Source organism: Bos grunniens, chromosome 1, assembly GCF_055505025.1.
Source record: "Bos grunniens cultivar Pamir isolate PY7600 chromosome 1, Bosgru_T2T1.0, whole genome shotgun sequence".
NCBI lineage: Eukaryota > Metazoa > Chordata > Mammalia > Artiodactyla > Bovidae > Bos > Bos grunniens.
In genome coordinates this window covers 154,305,485-154,325,712 of record NC_141165.1, presented here as the reverse complement: position 1 = coordinate 154,325,712, position 20,228 = coordinate 154,305,485, and the positions used below count along the sequence as shown (strand labels likewise).

The window sequence follows — 20,228 nt, the reverse complement described above, 5'->3', positions numbered from 1 at the left end:
GCTGCTGTCGGGGGCTAGGAGGCTGAGCCTGCTGACTCCGGAGGTTCCTCGTGCCTGACATCCCAGCAGGCTTGCCAAGGGGTGGTTGAGATGAGGCGAGAGGCTGGAGAGAAGCCTGGGCCTGTAGTATCTGTTCACTCAGCAGCAGTGACCTCTGTTATAACTTTGTCATTCAAACTCCAGGAAGGCCCCGATGCAGAAATCATTGGAGGCAAACGATCGGTGTTTTACTTACTGATGAAAATGTTTGTGACCAGTGGCCATTCACAGCTCAAGTCATCAACCAAACTTCTGATTGTGAAGGTGAGCCTTTTCTATACCAGTTTCGCATAATCTTTCTTTGCTGAATTACGAATGTATTAGGACCGACATAATTTAAGGAGAGAGAGTTTTATGGCAGCTGTAATTTATTCTGTCTTCACCTGCTTGTGTTCCTGAGAGGCGGCCTGGTGAAGTGGGGAAAGCCAGCACTTTGATCCCTGGTTCTGCCCCTTCAGGGGGCGTCGGACTTCCTGCTTAACCTCTCTGAACTTAGTTTTCTTGAGGCAAATGGGGATAACAAAGCTAGAACTACAGAAGAAATGACATGTGATCTGGGCTCAGTAAACATTAGATTGCCCGCCCTCTGGGGACCAGTTTAGTAGGCAATGCCTCGGCCTTCATCTCCAGACTCAGCCCTCTCCAGGGCTTCAGCCTTTTGACCTAGGCCATCACCACAGCCCAAGTGTCATCAAAGTTAGAGGAAGGAGATGAGTTTGTTGGTGTCTCTTCTTTCTTACACTTGACCTTGTTTTCCAGAGCTTTTTAGGTCTTAACTGCAGTGCTAGGAAATCTAGTTCCTTGGTTCTGCTTTGTCAGGGGCTTGGGCAACGGGGGGAGTTCCTACAAAAATCACGTTCACTGTGTTTGGTAGTTTAGTCGCTCAGTCGTGTCCAACTCTCTGCGACCCCATGGACTTGGGCCTGCCAGGCTCCTCTGTCCAAGGGATTCTCCAGGCAAGAATACTGGAGTGGGTTGCCATTCCCAACCCAGGGATCGAACCCAGGTCTCTTGCATCACAGGCAGATGCATTAACTATCAGAACCACTAGAGAAAAGTTTAGGGTACAAAGACTTCACCTTTCATAGAAGTGCCAGTTGTCTCTCTGGCACTTGAACCTCACATGAGCTGCCCGGAGGATGAGAACGTCTGGGTCTTGACCTCTGGCCTCTGCACGCCTGTGCTGATGTGTGATCTCACGACCACTCCCTGCATGTGGGTGGAGAGGCCTGCCAGGCTCTCCCTCGGTGTGGGGCTCACACTCCTGAGACCCCAAGTCCTGTCATCTGACCATGTGGGCTGTCACTTCACCAAGTCTTGCCTCGAAACACATTCTCCCCTCGTTAGAAACGGCGGTGCTTCTGGCCCAGGCCTGGGTCTAGAGGGGCCACGCTGAGATGGCGCAGCTGGTTGGCTCCCTGTCTTGAGGACTCTCACATAGGCTGAGGATCAAGTCCAGCTTGAAAGTCAGACTTGCCAGTGGCAGCTGGGTGTTTTAGGAGTCTAAGGGAAGGAATAAACAGCAAGGCGAGGGGCTGCATTCTCCGTGATAGAGCCCAGAGCCACCTCTCGTCGCTGGCAGAGGGGAGTGCTGTTCCGAGCTGTAGCTTACGGAGGAGAGCCGAATGGAACTTCGACCCCATGTGCACTTCCCGGGGCTCAAAAGGAGACCGAGACCTCAGAAAGCGGGGTCCCACCCTGACTTACCCCCGCTGTCTGCCTCCCAACAGATCCTGCGGGACACGGGTGTGTTCGAGCACACCTGGCCGGAGCTGGAGCTGTGGCTGGAGCACTTGGATGACACGGCGGAGGAGAACAAGGAGGCTGTGATTCAGTTTTTGGAACGTGTGAGCACCTATTTCCCGTGTAGAGGAGCGTTCAGGAAGATATATTCAGTGATCCTTAGTGTATTTAAGGTGTTTCTTAGGCAATTAAGAGGCCTTTCTTCCTGGCTCACTTCCTAATTCTTGCTGAGACATGAGAAACTACTTAGTTTTAGCATCTGTAAAATGGGAATATATCACTGAGTGCTATTTAACTTCCCTTGGGGCATTCGTTTTCACAGGAGGGATTAGTGGTACACTAAAGTGAAAGTGAAGTTGCTCAGTCGTGTCTGACTGTTTGCGACCTCATGAACTGTAGCCTGCCAGGCTCCTCCATCCATGGGATTTTCCAGGCAAGGACACTGCAGTTGGTTGTCATTTCCTTCTCCAGGGTATCTTCCCAACTCAGGGCTTGAACCCGGGTCTCCTGTACTGCAGGTAGACTCTTTACCATCTGAGCCACCAGGGAAGCCCACAGTGGTATACTAAAATTAGTATTAAAAGCAATAGTCTAGTGTGAAAAGGAGATAATTTTTTTAAGTTCTACAACAGAAAGTTTTTTTAAAAACTTGGCAGCAAAAGTATTGCTCGTACTAAGGCCTATTAAGATTCTTGCTCTTCCCTTTATTTCAACTGTGACTTCTAGGGGCACTTTTCATCCCACCTGTGACTGTCTAAACACTTCCCACTTGACTCTTCAATGCTCAGGTCCTCCTGACGTTGGTGGCGAATCCGTATTCGTACACGGACAAGGCATCTGACTTCGTCCAGGAAGCCAGCGCCCTGCAGGCCCCCGGGACGCGGCAGGACGCTGATGACGCCAGCATTCCCATCTCCCACATCGACGGTAGGTGCCATTCCCCAGTGTTCCTTGGGCTTCTGAAGAGCCAGCCATGGTGGCGTGTTAGAGACAGACAGCAGAATGGCTTTCTGAAGCCTCGTGCCGAGGGCAGATGTCCCCCACTTTCTTTGCGTCAGAGATCAGCCCCCTCTGGAATTGGGAATCCCCTTGTTTGTTCCTGTAGCAGGAAATGCGTCTGGGGGCTTACTCGCTGCCTTATTTTCGTCTGTGCAGTGTTTACACTGTGCCAGGTGCTGCTCCGAGCTCCTTACAGACCCTAACTTGTATAGCCTCACGAACAACCCCAGAGTGGGCAGGCTGTCCTCGTTGCAGGTCTGGACAAGGCAGTTCAGGCACAGAGAGACCAAGCGGTCTTCTCGGCCTCACCCAGCGAGCACGCAGCAAGGTCAGGGTTCAACTGCAGACCCTGTGGCCCCGGTCTGCGCGTTAACCTCTCTACGCTCTTGTCGCTTCTCAGCTGTTGGCTTGTTTCCCTGACTGGTTGAAGTTTGTGGGCTTTTCTCAGTGTCACCTGAGGAAACGTCAACCCATTATCACCTGAGTGGATAATCTTGCATTTTTTCCTGCAGAGATAATGAAGATTTTTACAGACGATACCGTATCTGTTTAGAATCAAACATTACATTAAGCGTTTTCCCCCCAAGAGAAGTTTAGCTTTTCTTTGTTCCCCTCTATGCAAGTGTTCTCTTTCGTGCCCTCCAGGGGCTTCATGCCGTAGAAACCGCCAGTGCCTCTTTACCTGGGCCTGACTCCCCCGTTTCCATCTCCAGATGTCCTCGACATGGTGGATGTGCTGGTGGAAGGCAGCGAAGGCTTGGATGAGGAGGTTGGCTTCGTCCTGAATGAAGACATGATCCTCCTCACGTTCCCGTTCAGCGCCTTGGTCCCCGCCGCCCTGGAGGCCAGGAATAAGTTGCTCCTTGGAACAGAAAGTGAAGCAGGTACCCATGCGTGGTCAGGGTCTTCTGAGTGCATCAGGCCAGCTGGGTCTCTGGAGGGTAGGAGGTGGGCTTCCAGGGGCTCTGGAAATAATTGCTGCAAACCCAAGGCAGCAAGGGTTCAGACCCACCAAAGTGACAGCTGCACAGCTGGTAGAGCTCAGTGTGCAGGAATCAGGGGTCTGGAGGCTGACTCGGCTGTCGGGGTAATGGGTCATCTGACAGATGAGCCTGAAATTGCGTGTTTGCATGGCTGCAGACAGCTGCGGTCACACCAGTGTTTCCCCTTTGGTCCTTATTCATGATTATCTTGATGCTGAGCGCTTCCCTGGTGGCCGAGATGGTAAAGAACCCGCCAGCCAGTGCTGGAGACCTGGGTTCAATCCCTGGGTCGGGAAAATCCCCTGGAGAAGGGTATGGACACCCACTCCAGTGTTCTTGCCTGGAGAATGGACAGAGGATCCTGGAGGGCTACAGTCCATGGGGTCGCAAAGAGTCAGACATGACTGAGCGTCTAACAAACATCTTGACGCTAAGGGACAAGTCCTTCATCTCTCCTGGGTATCCAGGAAACATAGACCAAAGGAAGCACTCACGGATCACAGAGGTGTCATTTAGTCAGGATCGTTCGGGATTTGCTGCAGTAACAGCTACGTCCCAATGCATCAGTGGTTTAGGGACTAAGGGTCTCTTGCTTGACCTTGTCCAGGACAGGTCAGGTGCTCTCCTGGGTGGTTGTCATCCAGGAGATCACGGCTGCTCCCATCTTATTATCTGTGCCGTCTCAACATACAGCACCCAGAGTGCCTGTGGAAGGGGAGGAGAGTGTGGACAGTCCCGCAGGGTGCTCTGGCCAGGCCTGGAAGCGGCTAAGCCAGTTGTGGGGTCCCTGCCTGACTGCAGGGAGGCCGTGTGCCGAGGTAGAGAGGAAGTGGCTTGGTTTGCATCAAGCAGATCCTGGAGGCCTTGGCCTCACCTCTTCCGGGCCTGGGTCTCCCACTTCTGGGCCTCCGCACCTGCGGTCTACTGTGTGCTGTATGTTTAAGTAAAAGTCTGCTGTGGTCTGCAGTGGTAGCCTCTGCCTTCCATCGTGGTCGTGTGATCCCTTAGAGTCATGATGAATCTTTCTGGGTCTCGAATTCGTGCGGGAGTTGGGGTGACTGATGGTCCCAGCAAGCTCCTTCCTCCCACACAGGAGAGAGCGTTGTGGCATATCTGACCGGGGTTCTCACGGACCTGCTCCATACCCAGAGAGACCCACTGGCCCTGTGTCTTCTGCTTCAGTCTTACGACCAGTTGGAGCCTCCAAGCCTGCCTTGCCGCCACCGGCTGTCCGGGTTCAACAGATACTACAGCCTCTGGATCCCAGAGCCAGCCCGCGAGGCCCTGGTGAGCCACGCGACCCAGCAGAAACCAGGTCTTCCTTTCCCTGGGAAACCCCGGAGGCCCCTGCCCGTGGGCCGCAGCAGCCTGTACCCCAGCTGTGTAGCTTTTCTCAGCTCACAGGGTGAACTTTCTTCACCTTCTCGTTTTCCTTGGTTAGAAGAGGAAGCGCAGTGGTGATCAGCTGACATGTCGAGAGTCAAAGGGGCTCAGTGATGGGGCAGAATTGAAATCCCCGCTGGCTGCGTGACTGGGGGAGGAGGTCCCTTCTCCCTTTTGCATGGTCTGTACACGCTGGCCCTGTGGCCCTCGTCCAGGCACCCCAGAACCCCCTAGACCAGGCATGCCCAGCAGTCAGACCTGGCCCCTGAAGGCTGCCAGCCAGCTACGTTCTGCTAAAACTGGAAAAGCAAAAAAGGAAAGAAGGAAACCCATTTTCTCTTGGTGAGGACTGCATTCTTAGCACATTATTGACCAGGAGCTTTTTGCAGAAATTAACAGGTGTGGCTGGCCGTTTGTTACATAAGTGAATATTGAAATAACTCCACTCAGTAACATTCGGGCAGTGAAAGAAGAATTAATATGTCGGTGGTCAATAAGTTGTTAAAAGGGGTGCTGCAGGTCTGGCCCTAACATGGAGGACTGAGGATCGCTGAGTGGGGCAGGAAGGTCCCTTGGCGTGTGCATTTTTGTGTTTTCGGTCAGTTGTGGCTGCGCTTAAAAAAGCAGGCAGCCGGGACTCCTCGCCTCACGGACTTGGTGGCGGTAGCTCAGGTTGACTGCGTGTTCGCTGTTTGTCAGGGCCTACCCCTAAGGGCAGTGTGTGTCTTTTCTGCCACTTAACCCTCCCAACTCAGAGGTCAGGACTTCCTGTCCTCGTCGTACACATGGGGAAACGGAGGTGCGGAGCGACTCCACCACCAGTCAGCGGTGGACTCAGGCTTTTGCCAGGCAGCCGGGCGCCAGAGCCCAGGCCCATCACGGCCATCACCGCCTTCCTGCCTGCCAGGCCGTGGTTAGGAGCTGGTCAGAGCCACACAGCAGCCCCCGTGGGTCAGCAGTCGGGTGGTGCCATGGTGCTCCCAGGGTCGGCGTCCACCCTGTGGAGCTGGGCACAGGCCGTTCCCACCCACGAGGATGCATCCGGATCCCCAGATGCTCAGTCACTGCGCAAGTCTGTTCAGCAGGTCTGTGCGGGCCTGGGAGTCTGCATCTTTAGCAGGTTCCTGGTTAGTGCCGCTGCTGGCCCAGGGACCCCACCTCCAGCCCCGCTGAGTTTCAGGGCTCATGCAGCCTAGTTGTGTTGGCCTTAGGAAGCGGAGTGTTTGGAGGTGTAACAGTACAGGCCCTGTGGGCTAAATAAAGATGGCAGTTGGGAATGAAGTTAGAAGAAATGAACCCCTTTGAGACAGGCTGGTTGCAGGAATCTGTCTTCCAAGCAGTCCCTGTCATCCTATCCTTCCGGGGGAGGCCTTCGAAGGGTCTGCAGCTCGCTGAGCTCACCCCTTCCTGGGGCAGGACTTCCCAGTCTGCAGGGATCGATCACAGTGACTCCCGTTTGAGTGAAGTCCTGTCTTTGTCCCGGGCGGCTGCGGTTCTCCAGGGCATGTAAATAACCTCCCCGACCCAGCGCCCTCACGTGAACACACGCTAGGATAAAACATGTGTGACTGAGCGCGTTGGGCTTGATGGGCTTGTGTGGTTTTCAGCATCAGTGGGTGACTTTCTGTGAAGCGCCTCACTGTCGTGCGTGTCGCCCATCCCTGTCGCCACACTCCGTGCCCTTGGCCCCCTTGGCTGATCCATCTGCCCTTCTCACCTCGTCCTCCAGCCGCTGCAGACTTCGGGCAGCCCTGCCGCACCAGGCCCCGCGGCCCCGTCCTTCTCCTCCCTGTTGCAGACGGCCTACGCCAGTCAGGACCAAGGCCAGGGCCCAGGCAGGCTCCTACTCCTGGACGAGGGGGTTCAGGCGCAGCTGCGGGCGGCCCTCCTGCGCCTCCCGATGCACCAGGCCCTGCGCGCCGCCAAACACCTGCTGCTGTACATCAGGAGCGCCGTGGAGAGCTTTGCCCAGGTCAGCGCTGCCCCTGGCCCCCTGCATCACTGCCCACGCGAGTGTGGCTTCTGCTGTGGCTTCTCACTTCGGAACTGAGTGGTAGTGTGGATTGGAGCATCCCAGGGCCCTGCTGTCGCCCTGCTCGTTCTGCACGTGGGGAGGCTGGTGGCCAGTGCGCAGGGCCCCGGGCAGGCCTGTAGTCCGGGTGGCTGGTCTGGCTCCCTTCTCCCTGGAGCAGAGGTCTAGATCCCAGATGGGGAGCCCAGCACAGCTGAACTTGGTCACCCAGGCAGCGATCGGTCAGGACGGGGCCCTGCCAATGGCTGACCAGGTCAGCATCACAGCCAGGCCTCCCATCTTCCTTCATGAGTTTAAATTTAGTGGCTCATTGTTGAGTGTTCTGTCCCTGAGCTGCTTTACCAGAGTTTTAGCTTAGATTTTGAGGGGCGCCTTTCCTTTTCATCTTGGTCAAAACAAACCTCAGTGTTTCATGAAGATTTAGGAGAACATGTCTTAATTAAGACGGCTTCCCAGGTGGCGCTAGTGGTCAAGAACCGCCTGCCAATGCAGGAGACACAGGTTCGATTCCTGGGTGGGGAAGATGCCCTGGAGGAGGAAATGGCAACCCACTCCAGTATTCTTGCCTGGAGAATCCCATGGACAGAGGAGCCTGGCAGGCCACAGTCCAGAGGGTCACAAAAAGTCAGGCACAACTGAAGCGACTTAGCACGCATGTCTTACTGAGACATGACTTTGATGTTGGTGTTGCCGTTTGAGCCCCGTCTCCCTCTTTGATCCTGGTTTCTGGCAGCGTTGCCCGATCTGCGCCAGGGGACCTGGCGGTGAGTGTCGGCCCTTCCAGGCCTGAGGGTCGTGTGTCTTGCCTCACAGCTGGGCCGGAGTGCGGGGCCGCCCCTGCTGCAGCTCCTCCTGGATCTCCTCCGGCGCCTGGTCATCCACTGCCTGCAGCTGGACGCGCAGAACCAGCAGAAGTGCGAGGCCGCCCAGGCTGAGTCCGACCTCTTTGTGGACATGGAGTCCGTGGCCTCGCTGGAGCTGGCCAGCGACAAGGTTCGGCTACCCTTCTTCCCCCTTCCTGTTGGCCCTTGTCCTAGGAGGTTATAGATGCTGGTTTTCCCTCTGTTCTGGTTGGAAGCTAGCACCTGTTCATTGCAGGGAAGCAGGGAAAAGCAGAGGCCACTAGAGGAGATACTAAACACCACCCGCACCCCCATCCTGAGGGAGGCATGTTCACTTTGGGTGCTCACACCCCCTTCTGCGAACACTTTTCCCTCCCACTGTGCGCCCCGAGCATCCTCAGAACCCAGCCTGCATCTTTTCCTTGTAAAGGGGTTGTGGCCTGTATTGAGTAAAGGCTGGGCAGGGGGTGCGGCCCTCCATCGTGAATACTTCCAGCGACCACTCTGCCCGAGAAAAGTGAGCCTCCTCCTCTTGCTGGTGGCTCGGCAATCAGCTGCTTACCTAAGGCCCGACCAAGTCTTTCTCACCTGTTTGCCATTTGAGATGTTATGTGGGGTTCAGGAAGCAGGCATGTTCCTCATTTCATAATCAAATGCCGGGCTCCCGTGCTTTGGTCTCCGAGGGGGCTTTTGGGGCGGGGCAGGGGCGGGGTGTTGGTGCAGGACCACCTGTTAGCCAGTCATCAGGCACAGCACTCCTAATCTGTGCTTTGCTGTTTTCACTTGGGAAAGCTCAGTTGGCAAATTCGTAGGCTTCTCTTCCCTTCCCTGAAGAGTAAATAAGGAGAAAAATAGATTTCTGTCCCCAGGGGCTGGGTGGCCTCCTTGGCTAGGAAACATGTGCAGCAAGGCTGACTCAGATGCCTCTCTGATGCAGCCAAGGGTGCTCGGCTGCTCTCTGCTCAGTGGTTTAAACTAGTCTCGGGGTCAGAGTTCGTTCCCTGAGGGCCTAGTCTCCTTCTGAGACTGGACGCAGGCTCACCTTCAGTTCTAGCCCATGTAAGCCCTGCCCACCTCCCTCAGCCACAGAGTTTCTTCTCAGCGGAGGCCACCCTGCCTCTGTGGTCTGGTGGTACTCACGTCCCTTTCCCACATTTACTTAGGAGGGCAGGGCTGCTAGGGAGAGACCAGAAGACGACGGATTGTAATTGCACGTCAGCATCTCTGTGTAGACATGGCCTGCCTGAGTGACCATGGAGAGCAGTTTCTCTGCACATTTAGTTCATTCAGCCTCCGTTCATCAGATTCCTGCTGGTCTCGGGCAGAGGGGCACTAACTGAGTTACAATCCAGGCCCCTTGGTCTCATCTGGGAGGAGGTGCATCCCAGTGGGGTCACAGTTCTGAGTGGGTCTGGGTCGGGGTGCTGTGGGCACCCCCCCAAGAAGGGCAGGGGAGCTTGAGCTTGAGGCCGGAGGTGGCTGAGGAAAGCTGCCCTCCACTGTCCGTCCGGCTCGAGGGCAGCTGCTGGCGGGGCGGCGGCTGAGGCCTCTACCCTGTGGCTCTGTTCCAGACGCTGGAGGAGGTGCTGGTGGCTGTCCTCAGACACCCCACGCTGGAGGGCTGGTTTCTGGCCCTGGAGCGGCAGGCCCTCCCGCCGCATGCCCTCAGCCCGGTCCTCGTGAAGCTCCTGGCAGCCAGCCTCAGCTCGGGGATCCTTCCGCTGCTGGTGGCCAGTGCTCCAGCCCTGCGGAGCCTTGGTCAGTTGGGCCTGCTGGCCAGGTACTCAAAGGCCATCACCCAGAGTGTCCTCCGCGAGCTGCACAGCCTGAGGGCCAGCTCGGCCACGTCAACGCCAAAAACCCTCCTCCCTCCGCTCGAGGCCCTGCGGGGGCTGCACCCCTACATGGAGGACGCCCCACTCCGGGAGGTCACCCTGGCCCTGCTGAGCCTGCCCGAGGCCCGCCTGGCGGCCCAGCGACCCACCCAGCACCCCCGGAAGGAGAGACCGCTGACCGCCCTCGGGAGGACCCTGGTCCAGCTGCTGAGTGGCCGCGCCCAGGAGCAGCCGCAGAGCGGGGAGCCCCTCTGGGCCTCTGAGTACGTGCGGGGCCTGGCAGCTCTGCTGCCCGCGCTGGCCGTGGCTGAGCTGGACGCCGTGCTGCTTGGGGCTCTGCAAAGAGAGCTGGCGCTGGTCCCTGCGGTCAGGCTGGCCCTGCTTGATGACTGCCTGGCGCGGCGGACGCCGGCGGCCCTGGCCACGGCAGCCCTGCTCCTGCAGCACAGCTGGCCGCACCGGCTGCGCTTCGAGCGCTGGTGCCAGCAGGCCGGCTCCGGACTCTGCCTGCGGGAGGCCCCGGACGACTTCCTCCCCATCGTCCATGTGTACCTGCAGGGCAGGACTCAGGGATGCTTCACACGCCCCGCAGAAGGTACGGGAAGGGGTGGCTGGGGGCAGCTGGGAGGACCCTGTCTCTTCCTCCCCGTGTGTCCACCCTTAAGCCCTGGAGCCTCACATTCCAGGGTTCGATTTAGCTCTGTTTCCCCGCTGGTGTCTGCCCCAGCTCCAGAGTTAGCTCCAAGTTACCCAGAGGAAGCTGGGGCAGTAGCTGTGGCCACTGGGGGCCAAGGAAGGAGCAGCTGCATCTGGGTCTCGCTAGGGGGAGAGGGGTCGCTCGGGTGAGGGTCCTTTGCCCCTTTCCCCACCGTCCAGCACGTTGGTTGAGCTTGCTGAGCGGAGCCATTCAGCCGCACCCAGCTCTCTCTCTTCCCTCACTGGGTCTCAGATTTGAGGCACTTTCTGATCACCCCAGTTTAATTCCTTTTGACCAGTATGTATGAATGGCGTTTCGCTCACTGCTTTGCCTCTGTGCCTCATGGCTTGATATCATCGATGACAAAAAAATGTTCTTACAAAGTAAGAGGCCCTCCACTCGTACGGCCTGTGGTTCTCCCTGCCCCTCTCCTGTTCCCGAGTGAGTTCAGGACTTGAGTGCTCATCGTCTCATCATGACTTGTGAGCTGGGGCCCCCGGGCTGAACGGCCCCTGCGAGGACCGTTGAGCGTTGACAGGTGGCCAGTGGCGTGCTGCTGAATGCTTTAACATCCAGCTCTCAGGGGAGGCTGATGTGTAGCGTTTGTCAGTTTCCATGGCATCAAAACTTGCCAGGGTCCCACCTCGAGCCACCAGTGCAAGCTCAGCCAGGTCACAAGGTTCCTAAAGCACCGAGCTTGCTCTGGTGCTCCGTGGTGTCCGACCCTCCTCTCCCATTCATCTCCGCCCCAGCTTCCTCCGCTGTTATTCCTGTCTTGAGGAAGGCTCTGTGGATGCCGCTGCAGACCAGGCTTCTCAGTGCCGACGGGCCCCCAGAGTCCGGGCTGCCGCAGCAGATCCTGGCCCAGCTGGTCCCGTTTGCCAGAGCCAAGGACCTGCGTGCCCTCATGGACCGCTTGCCCAGCTTGCTGCAGACTCCAGCCAGTCACACGAGGTATGAAAGCTCAGCTCTGTCTGATGGCCCTTCCTGTCCCAGCTGCCCCTTCCCTGTAGTGCTTAAGAAACCGTGAAAGTTGCTGCCCTGCGGTTGTGTCAGCAGTGAGGAGGCAGTTCCTTGGAGAACCCATCTTAATAGCACCCTGGCTGGAGCGAGTCCATGTGCATAAGTGGAAGGTTCTGAGTCCCTTAGAGCTGTGGTCCTCAATGAGGGGTGATTTTGCCCACTCCAGGGGACAGTTGGCATTGTCTCACATTTTTTTGTTGTCACGATATGGGACTGAAGAGTCTAGCTTTTGGCTCCCAGAGGATAGAGGCCAAGGGTACAGCTAAATATCCTGTAATGCATAGGACAGGCCCTTCCCCCAGAGAAAGAATTATCCGGCCCCGGACATCAATAGTGCTAAGGTTGAGAGAGCTTGATTAGACAGAGTCTGGACAATACATCCTTTTTCTGGTATGTTAATAGTGTTTCTCCTCATCATAAAGTTCTGGTACATCTTTGCAGTTTGAGTAAGGGGCAGGCGAAGCCTCTGATTTCTGAGCTTGAGGAGTTAGTTGTAGGGACCAGGACTCAGGGCGTTTGTCTTCTGTGGCCTTTTGTAATGTTGGATTATAACAAAAGCCTCGAACCCTGGACTTTTGTCTCCTGCTGCAGCTGGGTCGTGGCTGATGCTGTCTCAGCCGTCCTGGAAGGGTCAGCAGAAGAGCTGCAAGCCTGGAAAAAGACTCTACTGAAGGCCTGTGTGCAGTGGCTAATTGCATCCTTCAGTGGCGGCCAGCAGGAGGACGGTACCCAGGATCAGGAGAAGCAAATGCTGCTGAGGTTTAACGAACTGTTGGTAGGTGTCTCTTATTAGGGACCCTGGTTAGATTCATAATGGAAGGAGGGAGATAGACAAACCGAGGTTTACAGATACATTTAAGCTGGGGGCATGAGTTCAACCTACCAGGGAATAAGAGGGGCCATGTCTTAGAGGCGAAAGGCAGGTGGAGGGCAAACTCTGAAATGATGAGCCATCTTGTGTCAGAAATGGATGTTGAGATTTGTAAAAATGCTTTTTTGTTGCACTTCCTGAGATGGTTATCTGGTTTTGTGTTAGACTGTTAATAAGCTGAATAATATTAATTGATTTTTGAACATTAAACCAACCTTGCATTCCTAGGTTAAACCTACTCAGTCATGACATATTACCATTTTTATGTACTCTTGGATTTGATTTGCTGATATTTTATTAAGAATTTTTGTATATCTGTCCATGAAGCGTATAAGCTTAAAATTTTATTTTCTTGTAACATCCTTGTCTGGCTTTGAGATCAGGTAATAGCGGCCTGCAATGTGGGAGACCTGGGTTCAGTCCCTGGGTTGGGAAGAGCCCCTGGAGGAGGGCATGGCACCCCACCCCAGTACCCTTGCCTGGAGAATGCCATGGACAGAGGAACCTGGCGGGCTACAGTCCATGGGGTCGCAGAGTTGGACACGACTGAGTGACCCAGCGCAACAGTGGCCTCAGAATGAGTCAGGAAGAGTCTCCCTGGGCACAAGGTTCCAGGTTAACAGTTTTTCATTTCCTTCAGGCATTTTAGAGGTGTTGCTTTACTGTCTTCCGGTGTGCTTTGTTTCTGACGAGAAGCCTCTCGTTTAAAAAAATTAATTATTTATTGGCTGCACTGGATCTTTGTTGCTGCGCACAGGTTTTTTTCTATAGTGGCAGTGAGTGGGGGCCACTCTCTAGACGCGGGTCACAAGCTTCTTGCTGCGGTGGCTTCTCTTGTTGCAGAGCGTGGGCTCGAGGGCACGAGGGCTCAGAAGTCTCGATTTGTAGGCTCAGTTGCTGCGGTGCACAGGCCTTGCAGCACATGTATCTCCCCAGACCAGGAATCGAACCTGTGATCCCTGCAGTGGCAGGCGGATTCTTAGCCACTGCACTATCAGGGAAGTCCAGAGATCTCTCCTTATTGTCTCTGTTTCTCTGTACATGACAACTTTCCCACCCCCCCAGCTTCTTCGAGGATTTTTTTTCTCTTACATGGCTTAAACAATTTGATGATGATACACCTTAGTGTCATTTTCTTCAGGTTTTCAGTGCTTTGGGTTCAGTGAGCTTCCTGGTTTTGTGAGTTTGGAGTTTTCATAAAATTTGGAACTATTTAGCTGTTTCGGGCCTTCACTGTCTGTCATTTTTAGTGTTACATTTTTGCACAGAAATAATTAACATCCCAAAGGCTAGTGTGTGAGTTTTTCCTCAACCCATGGTGTAAACAAAGGTCCATCTAGTCAAAGCTATGGTTTTTCCAGTGGTCATGCATGGATGTGAGAGTTGGACTATAAAGAAAGCTGAGTGCCAAAGAATTGATGCTTTTGAACTGTGTTGTTGCAGAAGACTCTTGAGAGTCCCTTGGACTGCAAGGAGATCCAACCAGTCCATCCTAAGGGAAATCAGTCCTGAATATTCATTGGAAGGACTGAGGCTGAAGTGAAACTCCAATACTTTTGGCCACCTGATGCGAAGAACTGACTCGTGGGAAAAGACCCTGATGCTGGGAAAGATTGAAGGCAGGAGGAGAAGGGGATGACAGGGGATAAGGTGGTTGGATGGTATCACCAACTCAACAGACATGAGTTTGAGCAAGCTCCGGGAGTTGGTGGTAGACAGGGAGGCCTGGCATGTTGCAGTCCATGGGGTCACAGAGAATCGGACATGACTGAGCAACTGAACTGAATGGTGTAAAGTTGTGTTAAATGTAGAGCCTTTGACTGGTGTGTCACCGCTGAACCCGAGACTTAAAAGGGAATCCTCAGGAGAAGAGCCCCAGCTGGAAGGTTTTAAGTGTGATAAATATGTTTATAGGTTGTAGATCAAGCTGCAGTGCCTGAGCAGTTCTGTTAAAGGAGTTTCAGTTCAGTTCAGTTCAGTCATGTCCGACTCTGCGACCTCATTGACTGCAGCACGCCAGGCCTCCTTGTCCATCCCCAACTCCCGGAATTTACTCAAACTCATCTCCACTGAATTGGTGATGCCATCCAACCATCTCATCCTCTGTCGTCCCCTTCTCCTCCCGCCCTCAATCTTTCCCAGCATCAGAGTCTTTTCGAATGAGTCAGCTCTTCGCATCAGGTGGCCAAAGTATTGGAGTTTATAACCTGCATTTCAGACTTACTGGGTTGTGTTACAGGACTGTGAACTTATGACATATAGGAACCCAACACAGCAGAACTAGGGGCGAGGAGGAGCACCCCCGAGACCTGGAAGGAGCCAAGCTGGGGAGGCGGGGTTGTGGGGCTATGCCGTTGTAGAGATTTGTGTTCTCGGGGCACACCTCCCTCCCTCCCCCACTTTGCTGTTTCCCTCTCTCTCTCTCTCCTTTTTAGCAGACTAAAAGTTCTTAGAGCAGATTTAGGTTCAGAGCACCATTGGGCAGGAAGTACCGAGTTCCTGTGTGCCCCACCCCCACACATGCACAGCCACCCTGCTATCAATAGCCTCCCCATAGACCTTTGCTTGTAATCAAAGTGTGCCTTCATCTCGTGCAGTATAAGATTGTAAGTGTGTAGTGTACCATTGGCAAGTACACACCCCTACGCCCCAGAGTCCTACCCAGGGTTTTCATCATTCCAGAAAGCTCTCTCGTGCTTTTTCCTGGTCTGTCCCCTCCCCGCCAGAGCAGCCACTCTTGTGGTGTGACATCACGGAGCGTGTTTGGAGACTGTCTCCACGGCAGGGGCTGTGGGCCTCTGACAGGCCTGTTAGGGCGAGTGGTCTTGCCCTGGGTGGATGTTCACTCTTGTGTTTAAGCAGTCACATGTGGCTACACCCGTGTGTGTGTTGCGAATCAGTCAGTGCTATTTGGTGTGGTGGACAAAGCGGAAGTTACAGAACTGTTCGGGAATTTCCTTTTGGTCACTGGTGACCATAGGTATCTAATAAAATGACAGAAGTACTAGTGGAAATAACAATTTAAAAAAGTCAAAGGAAGAGAGAACTGCTTGCTTTTGTGAATTGCTTCAGTAACTGTAGTCTATATTTACTGAAGGGCTGTAGTTTAAATCCCATGTCCTCTATTTTAAGTTAATTCAGATATTCTACATGTATTTCTCACTTACTTTATTCCTAGAATTCACTTAATGAAGTTGACCCTGGTGATTGGCAGAAATTTGTGAAGACCGGACTCAAGTAAGTCGAATTTGTTTTCTTGGGGCGGCTCAGTAAGGCAGTGAGTGTCTTTGCTCGGGGTGGGGTCGGAGCTGTTATTGCAGAAAGGAGGTGGTGGAGCTGGTGCTGCTCTCATTTGGGGCGGAGGAGACAGCAGTGCTGGGGAGGGAAACGCCCTGCGCAGTGTTACACATGTGCTTCTAACGAGGGTGAGACAAGCAGACTTTAAACAACAAGTATTGTTTTAAAAGCCAGAGGTGTGCAGAGAGTAATATAGTAGCACCCAGATGTAGTAAAGACCAACAGTTTTCTCTGTCCTCATGGACTCTCTTCCCTCCCTCGTCCAAGTGTCGTCGTTCTGAGGTTGACTCTGTCATGGCCCTTTGTGTTTTTAACACTTTGGTTGCATGTCAGTATATCTCTAGACGACAAACCACAGTGTTTTTTGTGTTTGACATTGTACACGGATGTATCAATTTACTGTCCCTTTGGTGCACTCAGAAGTTTTCGGGTGACCCTTGTTGAGACCCTCGTTGGTACGTGAGATGATCCCGGTCATTCCTTCCCGCTGCCCGGGGGCATTCTGTCTTCTGACTGTGCCCCATTCATTTGGCTGGTCCCCTGCTGATGGACGGAGCCTCCCCTCTCTCCTTCCCGCCTCCCTTCCGTCCTGACAGTGAATGTCTCATGTCTCCTTGTGCCCGCGTGCCAGATTTTTCTGGGCGAGGGGGCACTCACTGGCTCTTACTGTGGGCACAGCTTCAGTTTTACTAGATTTTTGTTTGTTCCCCAAGGTTTTCTTGTTGTAACACAGAGTGGAAGCTCATTTTGTCCTCACATGCTCACCAGCAGTTCATGCAGTCAGACTTTCTTTTTGCCACTCAGGTAGTCATGAAACAGTGTCTCATTGTGGCTCTAATTTTCATTTCCCTAATTATACCCACCGATCTGAAACGGAGAAACACTAAGAAGAAAATAAGTGAAGGCAGGTCGGAGGTTAATGGTAACCGAGGCTTGCCTTCGTGACCTGGCGACATTTCTTTGAGTCTTCGGTTGCTTTGTGTTTCTAGAATGCTCACAGAGTGCCCAGTGCTTCTTAACAATATTCATATATGACTGAAACCTTCTTTTCCAGAGTGTGATGTTATCATTTCCTTCATTGGTTCTGAAGGGATTTAAGACGAGAACTTCTGAGCCGTTAGAGGGGTGTTTTGAGGAGCTGAAAGGAAGGAAGGAGGCTGCCCTGGCAGGGGGGCTGAGGGTCATCTTTATTCAGGCTGCCCCCTGGCATTTCAGCTAAGCAGGAAGTTCCCTGGGCGTCTGCACTGTCAGGAAGGGAAGCGAGCTCCGTCCTGCCCCTGGTTTCAGAAGCGCTCCCTGTGACTCGGGCCGGCTCGGTGCACGACGGGCAGTCGGGGTGATGGTGAATGACTGTGCGCTCTAGGATTCTCACCTTTGGCCTCAAAGGTGATCTCCTTAATAAAATGCTGAGAAAAAAAAAGGTCTTCTTATTGTTTGTGACGCCGTTTCCCCTTTGCTTCTTGCCTCCTAGGTTTCGGTATCAGGACCGCGCGTTTTTGGAAGCCCTCCGTGCCGCCACGCAGCTGTTGTATCTCCCGGAAAGCCCCGTGTGCTCGCAGCTCACCCAGCTCCCGGTGGTCCACATGATGCTCACCCAGCACTCCCTGTTCCTGCCCACCCTGCTGAGGACCACAGAGGAGGAGCCCGCAGACACCCCCGTGAGAGGTGCCTCCTCACCCCACGCCCCACTCCAGACAGTTTCTTTTCCGATTGCATCAAGCTAGCTGTACACCGGAGCTAAGCGCCCACATGTTCTCAGAGCTGAGGAAGCGTTACCCAAGCAGTATCCAAACATTTTATGTGGGCTTCCCGGGTGGCTCAGTGATAAAAGGTCCACCTGCCAATGCAGGAGATGCGGGTTTGATCCCTGGACTGGGAAGATCCCATGGAAGTCTTCCCAGGTGGTCAGTGGTGACGAATCTTCCTGCCAATGCAGGAGAAAGATGCCCTGGAGAAGGGACTGGCAGCCCACTCCAGTATTCTTGCCTGGAAAATCCCATGGACAGAGGAGCCTGGCAGGCTACAGGCCACGAGGTCGCAAAGAGTCAGACACGACTGAGCAACTAAACGACAACAATGATCTGAACATTTCGTTTCTGTGAGATTCAAGCTCTAGAAGTGTTTCCTCTGACTTCAGGTTCACAGAGCAAATGCACACCTCTTGTTAGAGCCTATTCTGGCTTACAGGAGTCAGGTTTAAGGTCTTCTGCCATATCATGAGCGAGTGTTAAAACCTGGGAGTTATGGAAAGTTAAGAGGGGGTGTATGACCGGGGAGAAACTGTTCATCTGTGTGAGCTGTCTTAATGTGGTGACTGAAACGTTGATCAAGGGCAATGAGTCCCTGCTGGGGCCTCTTTCTTACAGCCCCAGCTTCGGCTCCTTCCTTGCCAGTTCACTGAGCGCCTACTTTGCATGGTGAAGGCTGTGGGAGATGGCAGAGGTCTGATGGGTCCTGCCCTCCTGAAGTCACACCCTGTTGTTCACAGACAAGTTGACATCTCCTAAGTGTGAGAGATCGCTGCAGAGCCAACTGTAATAAACTGCTGAATTGGAGAGGACCATTACCAAGTTCCTAGTGTTTAGTTCAGTTCAGTTCAGTCGCTCAGTCGTGTTCAACTCTTTGAGACCCCATGAATCGCAGTACGCCAGGCCTCCCTGTCCATCACCAACTCCTGGAGTTCACCCAAACCCACGTCCATTGAGTCGGTAATGCCATCCAGCCATCTCATCCTCTGTCGTCCCCTTCTCCTCCTGCCCCCAATCCCTCCCAGCATCAGAGTCTTTTCCAATGAGTCAACTCTTTGCATGAGGTGGCCAAAGTACGGGAGTTTCAGCTTTAGCATCATTCCTTCCAAAGAACACCCAGAACCAATCTCCTTTAGAATGGACTGGTTGGATCTCCTTGCAGTCCAAGGGACTCTCAAGAGTCTTCTCCAACACCACACTTCAAAACCATCAATTCTTCGGTGCTCAGTTTTCTTCACAGTCCAACTCTCACATCCATACATGACCACAGGAAAAACCATAGCCTTGACTAGACGGACCTTTGTTGGCAAACTAATGTCTCTGCTTTTCAATATGCTATCTAGGTTGATCATAACTTTCCTTCCAAGGAGTAAGCATCTTTTAATTTCATGGCTGCAATCACCATCTGCAGTGATTTTGAAGCCCAGAAAAATAAAGTCTGACACTGTTTCCCCATCAATTTCCCATGAAGTGATGGGACCAGATGCCATGATCTTAGTTTTCTGAATGTTGAGTTTTAAGCCAACTTTTCACTCTCCTCTTTCACCTTCATCAAGAGGCTTTTTAGTTCCTCTTTCTGCCATAACGGTGGTGTCATCTGCATATCTGAGGTTATTGGTATTTCTCCCGGCAATCTTGATTCCAGCTTGTGCTTCTTCCAGCCCAGCATTTCTCATGATGTACTCTGCATAGAAGTTAAATAAGCAGGATGACAATATACAGCCTTGACGAACTCCTTTTCCTATTTGGAACCAGTCTGTTGTTCCATGTCCAGTTGCTTCCTGACCTGCATACAGGTTTCTCAAGAGGCAGATCAGGTGGTCTGGTATTCCCATCTCTTTCAGAATTTTCCACAGTTTATTGTGATCCACACAGTCAAAGGCTTTGGCCTAGTCAATAAAGCAGAAATAGATGTTTTTCTGGAACTCTCTTGCTTTTTTGATGATCCAGCAGATGTTGGCAATTTGATCTCTGGTTCCTCTGCCTTTTCTAAATCCAGCTTGAACATCTGGAAGCTAACGGTTCACATATTGCTGAAGCCTGGCTTGGAGAATTTTGAGCATTACTTTACTAGCGTGTGAGATGAGTGCAATTGTGCGGTAGTTTGAGCATTCTTTGACATTGCCTTTCTTTGGGATTGGAATGAAAACTGACCTTTTCCAGTCCCATGGCCACTGCCGAGTTTTCCAAATTTGCTGGCATATTGAGTGCAGCACTTTTGCAGCATCGTCTTTCAGGATTTGAAATACCTCAACTGGAATTCCATCACCTCCACTAGCTTTGTTTGTAGTGATGCTTTCTAAGGCCCACTTGACTTCACATTCCAGGATGTCTGGCTCTAGGTGAGTGATCACACCATCATGATTATCTTGGTCGTGAAGATCTTTTTAGTACAGTTCTTCTGTGTATTCTTGCCACGTCTTCTTAATATCTTCTGCTTCTGTTAGGGCCATACCATTTCTGTCCTTTATCGAGCCCATCTTTGCATGAAATGTTCCCTTGGTATCTCTAATTTTCTTGAAGAGATCTCTAGTCTTTCCCATTCTGTTGTTTTCCTCTATTTGTTTGCATTGATCGCTGAAGAAGGCTTTCTTATCTCTTCTTGCTATTCTTTGGAACTCTGCATTCAGATGCTTCTGTCTTTCCTTTTCTCCTTTGCTTTTTGCTTCTCTTCTTTTCACAGCTATTTGTAAGGCTTCCCCAGACAGCCATTTTGCTTTTTTGCATTTCTTTTTC

The 20,228-nt window shown here is 53.0% G+C and overlaps 1 protein-coding gene across 3 annotated transcripts in view; it reads left to right on the top strand.

Moving 5' to 3' along the window:
• The window catches only part of URB1 (URB1 ribosome biogenesis factor), a 78,306-nt gene that overhangs the window by 33,155 nt on the left and 24,923 nt on the right, over nt 1–20,228 (top strand). For all 3 annotated transcript variants that reach the window (XM_086322314.1, XM_086322318.1, XM_086322325.1), the window contains 12 exons: nt 184–303; nt 1,770–1,886; nt 2,571–2,709; nt 3,495–3,665; nt 4,858–5,051; nt 6,877–7,119; nt 7,993–8,172; nt 9,593–10,451; nt 11,306–11,507; nt 12,168–12,351; nt 15,626–15,684; nt 17,216–17,409. In XM_086322314.1, coding sequence (XP_086178440.1) covers nt 184–303; nt 1,770–1,886; nt 2,571–2,709; nt 3,495–3,665; nt 4,858–5,051; nt 6,877–7,119; nt 7,993–8,172; nt 9,593–10,451; nt 11,306–11,507; nt 12,168–12,351; nt 15,626–15,684; nt 17,216–17,409 — 2,662 coding nt within the window. The remainder of the gene's footprint in view (nt 1–183; nt 304–1,769; nt 1,887–2,570; nt 2,710–3,494; nt 3,666–4,857; nt 5,052–6,876; nt 7,120–7,992; nt 8,173–9,592; nt 10,452–11,305; nt 11,508–12,167; nt 12,352–15,625; nt 15,685–17,215; nt 17,410–20,228) is intronic.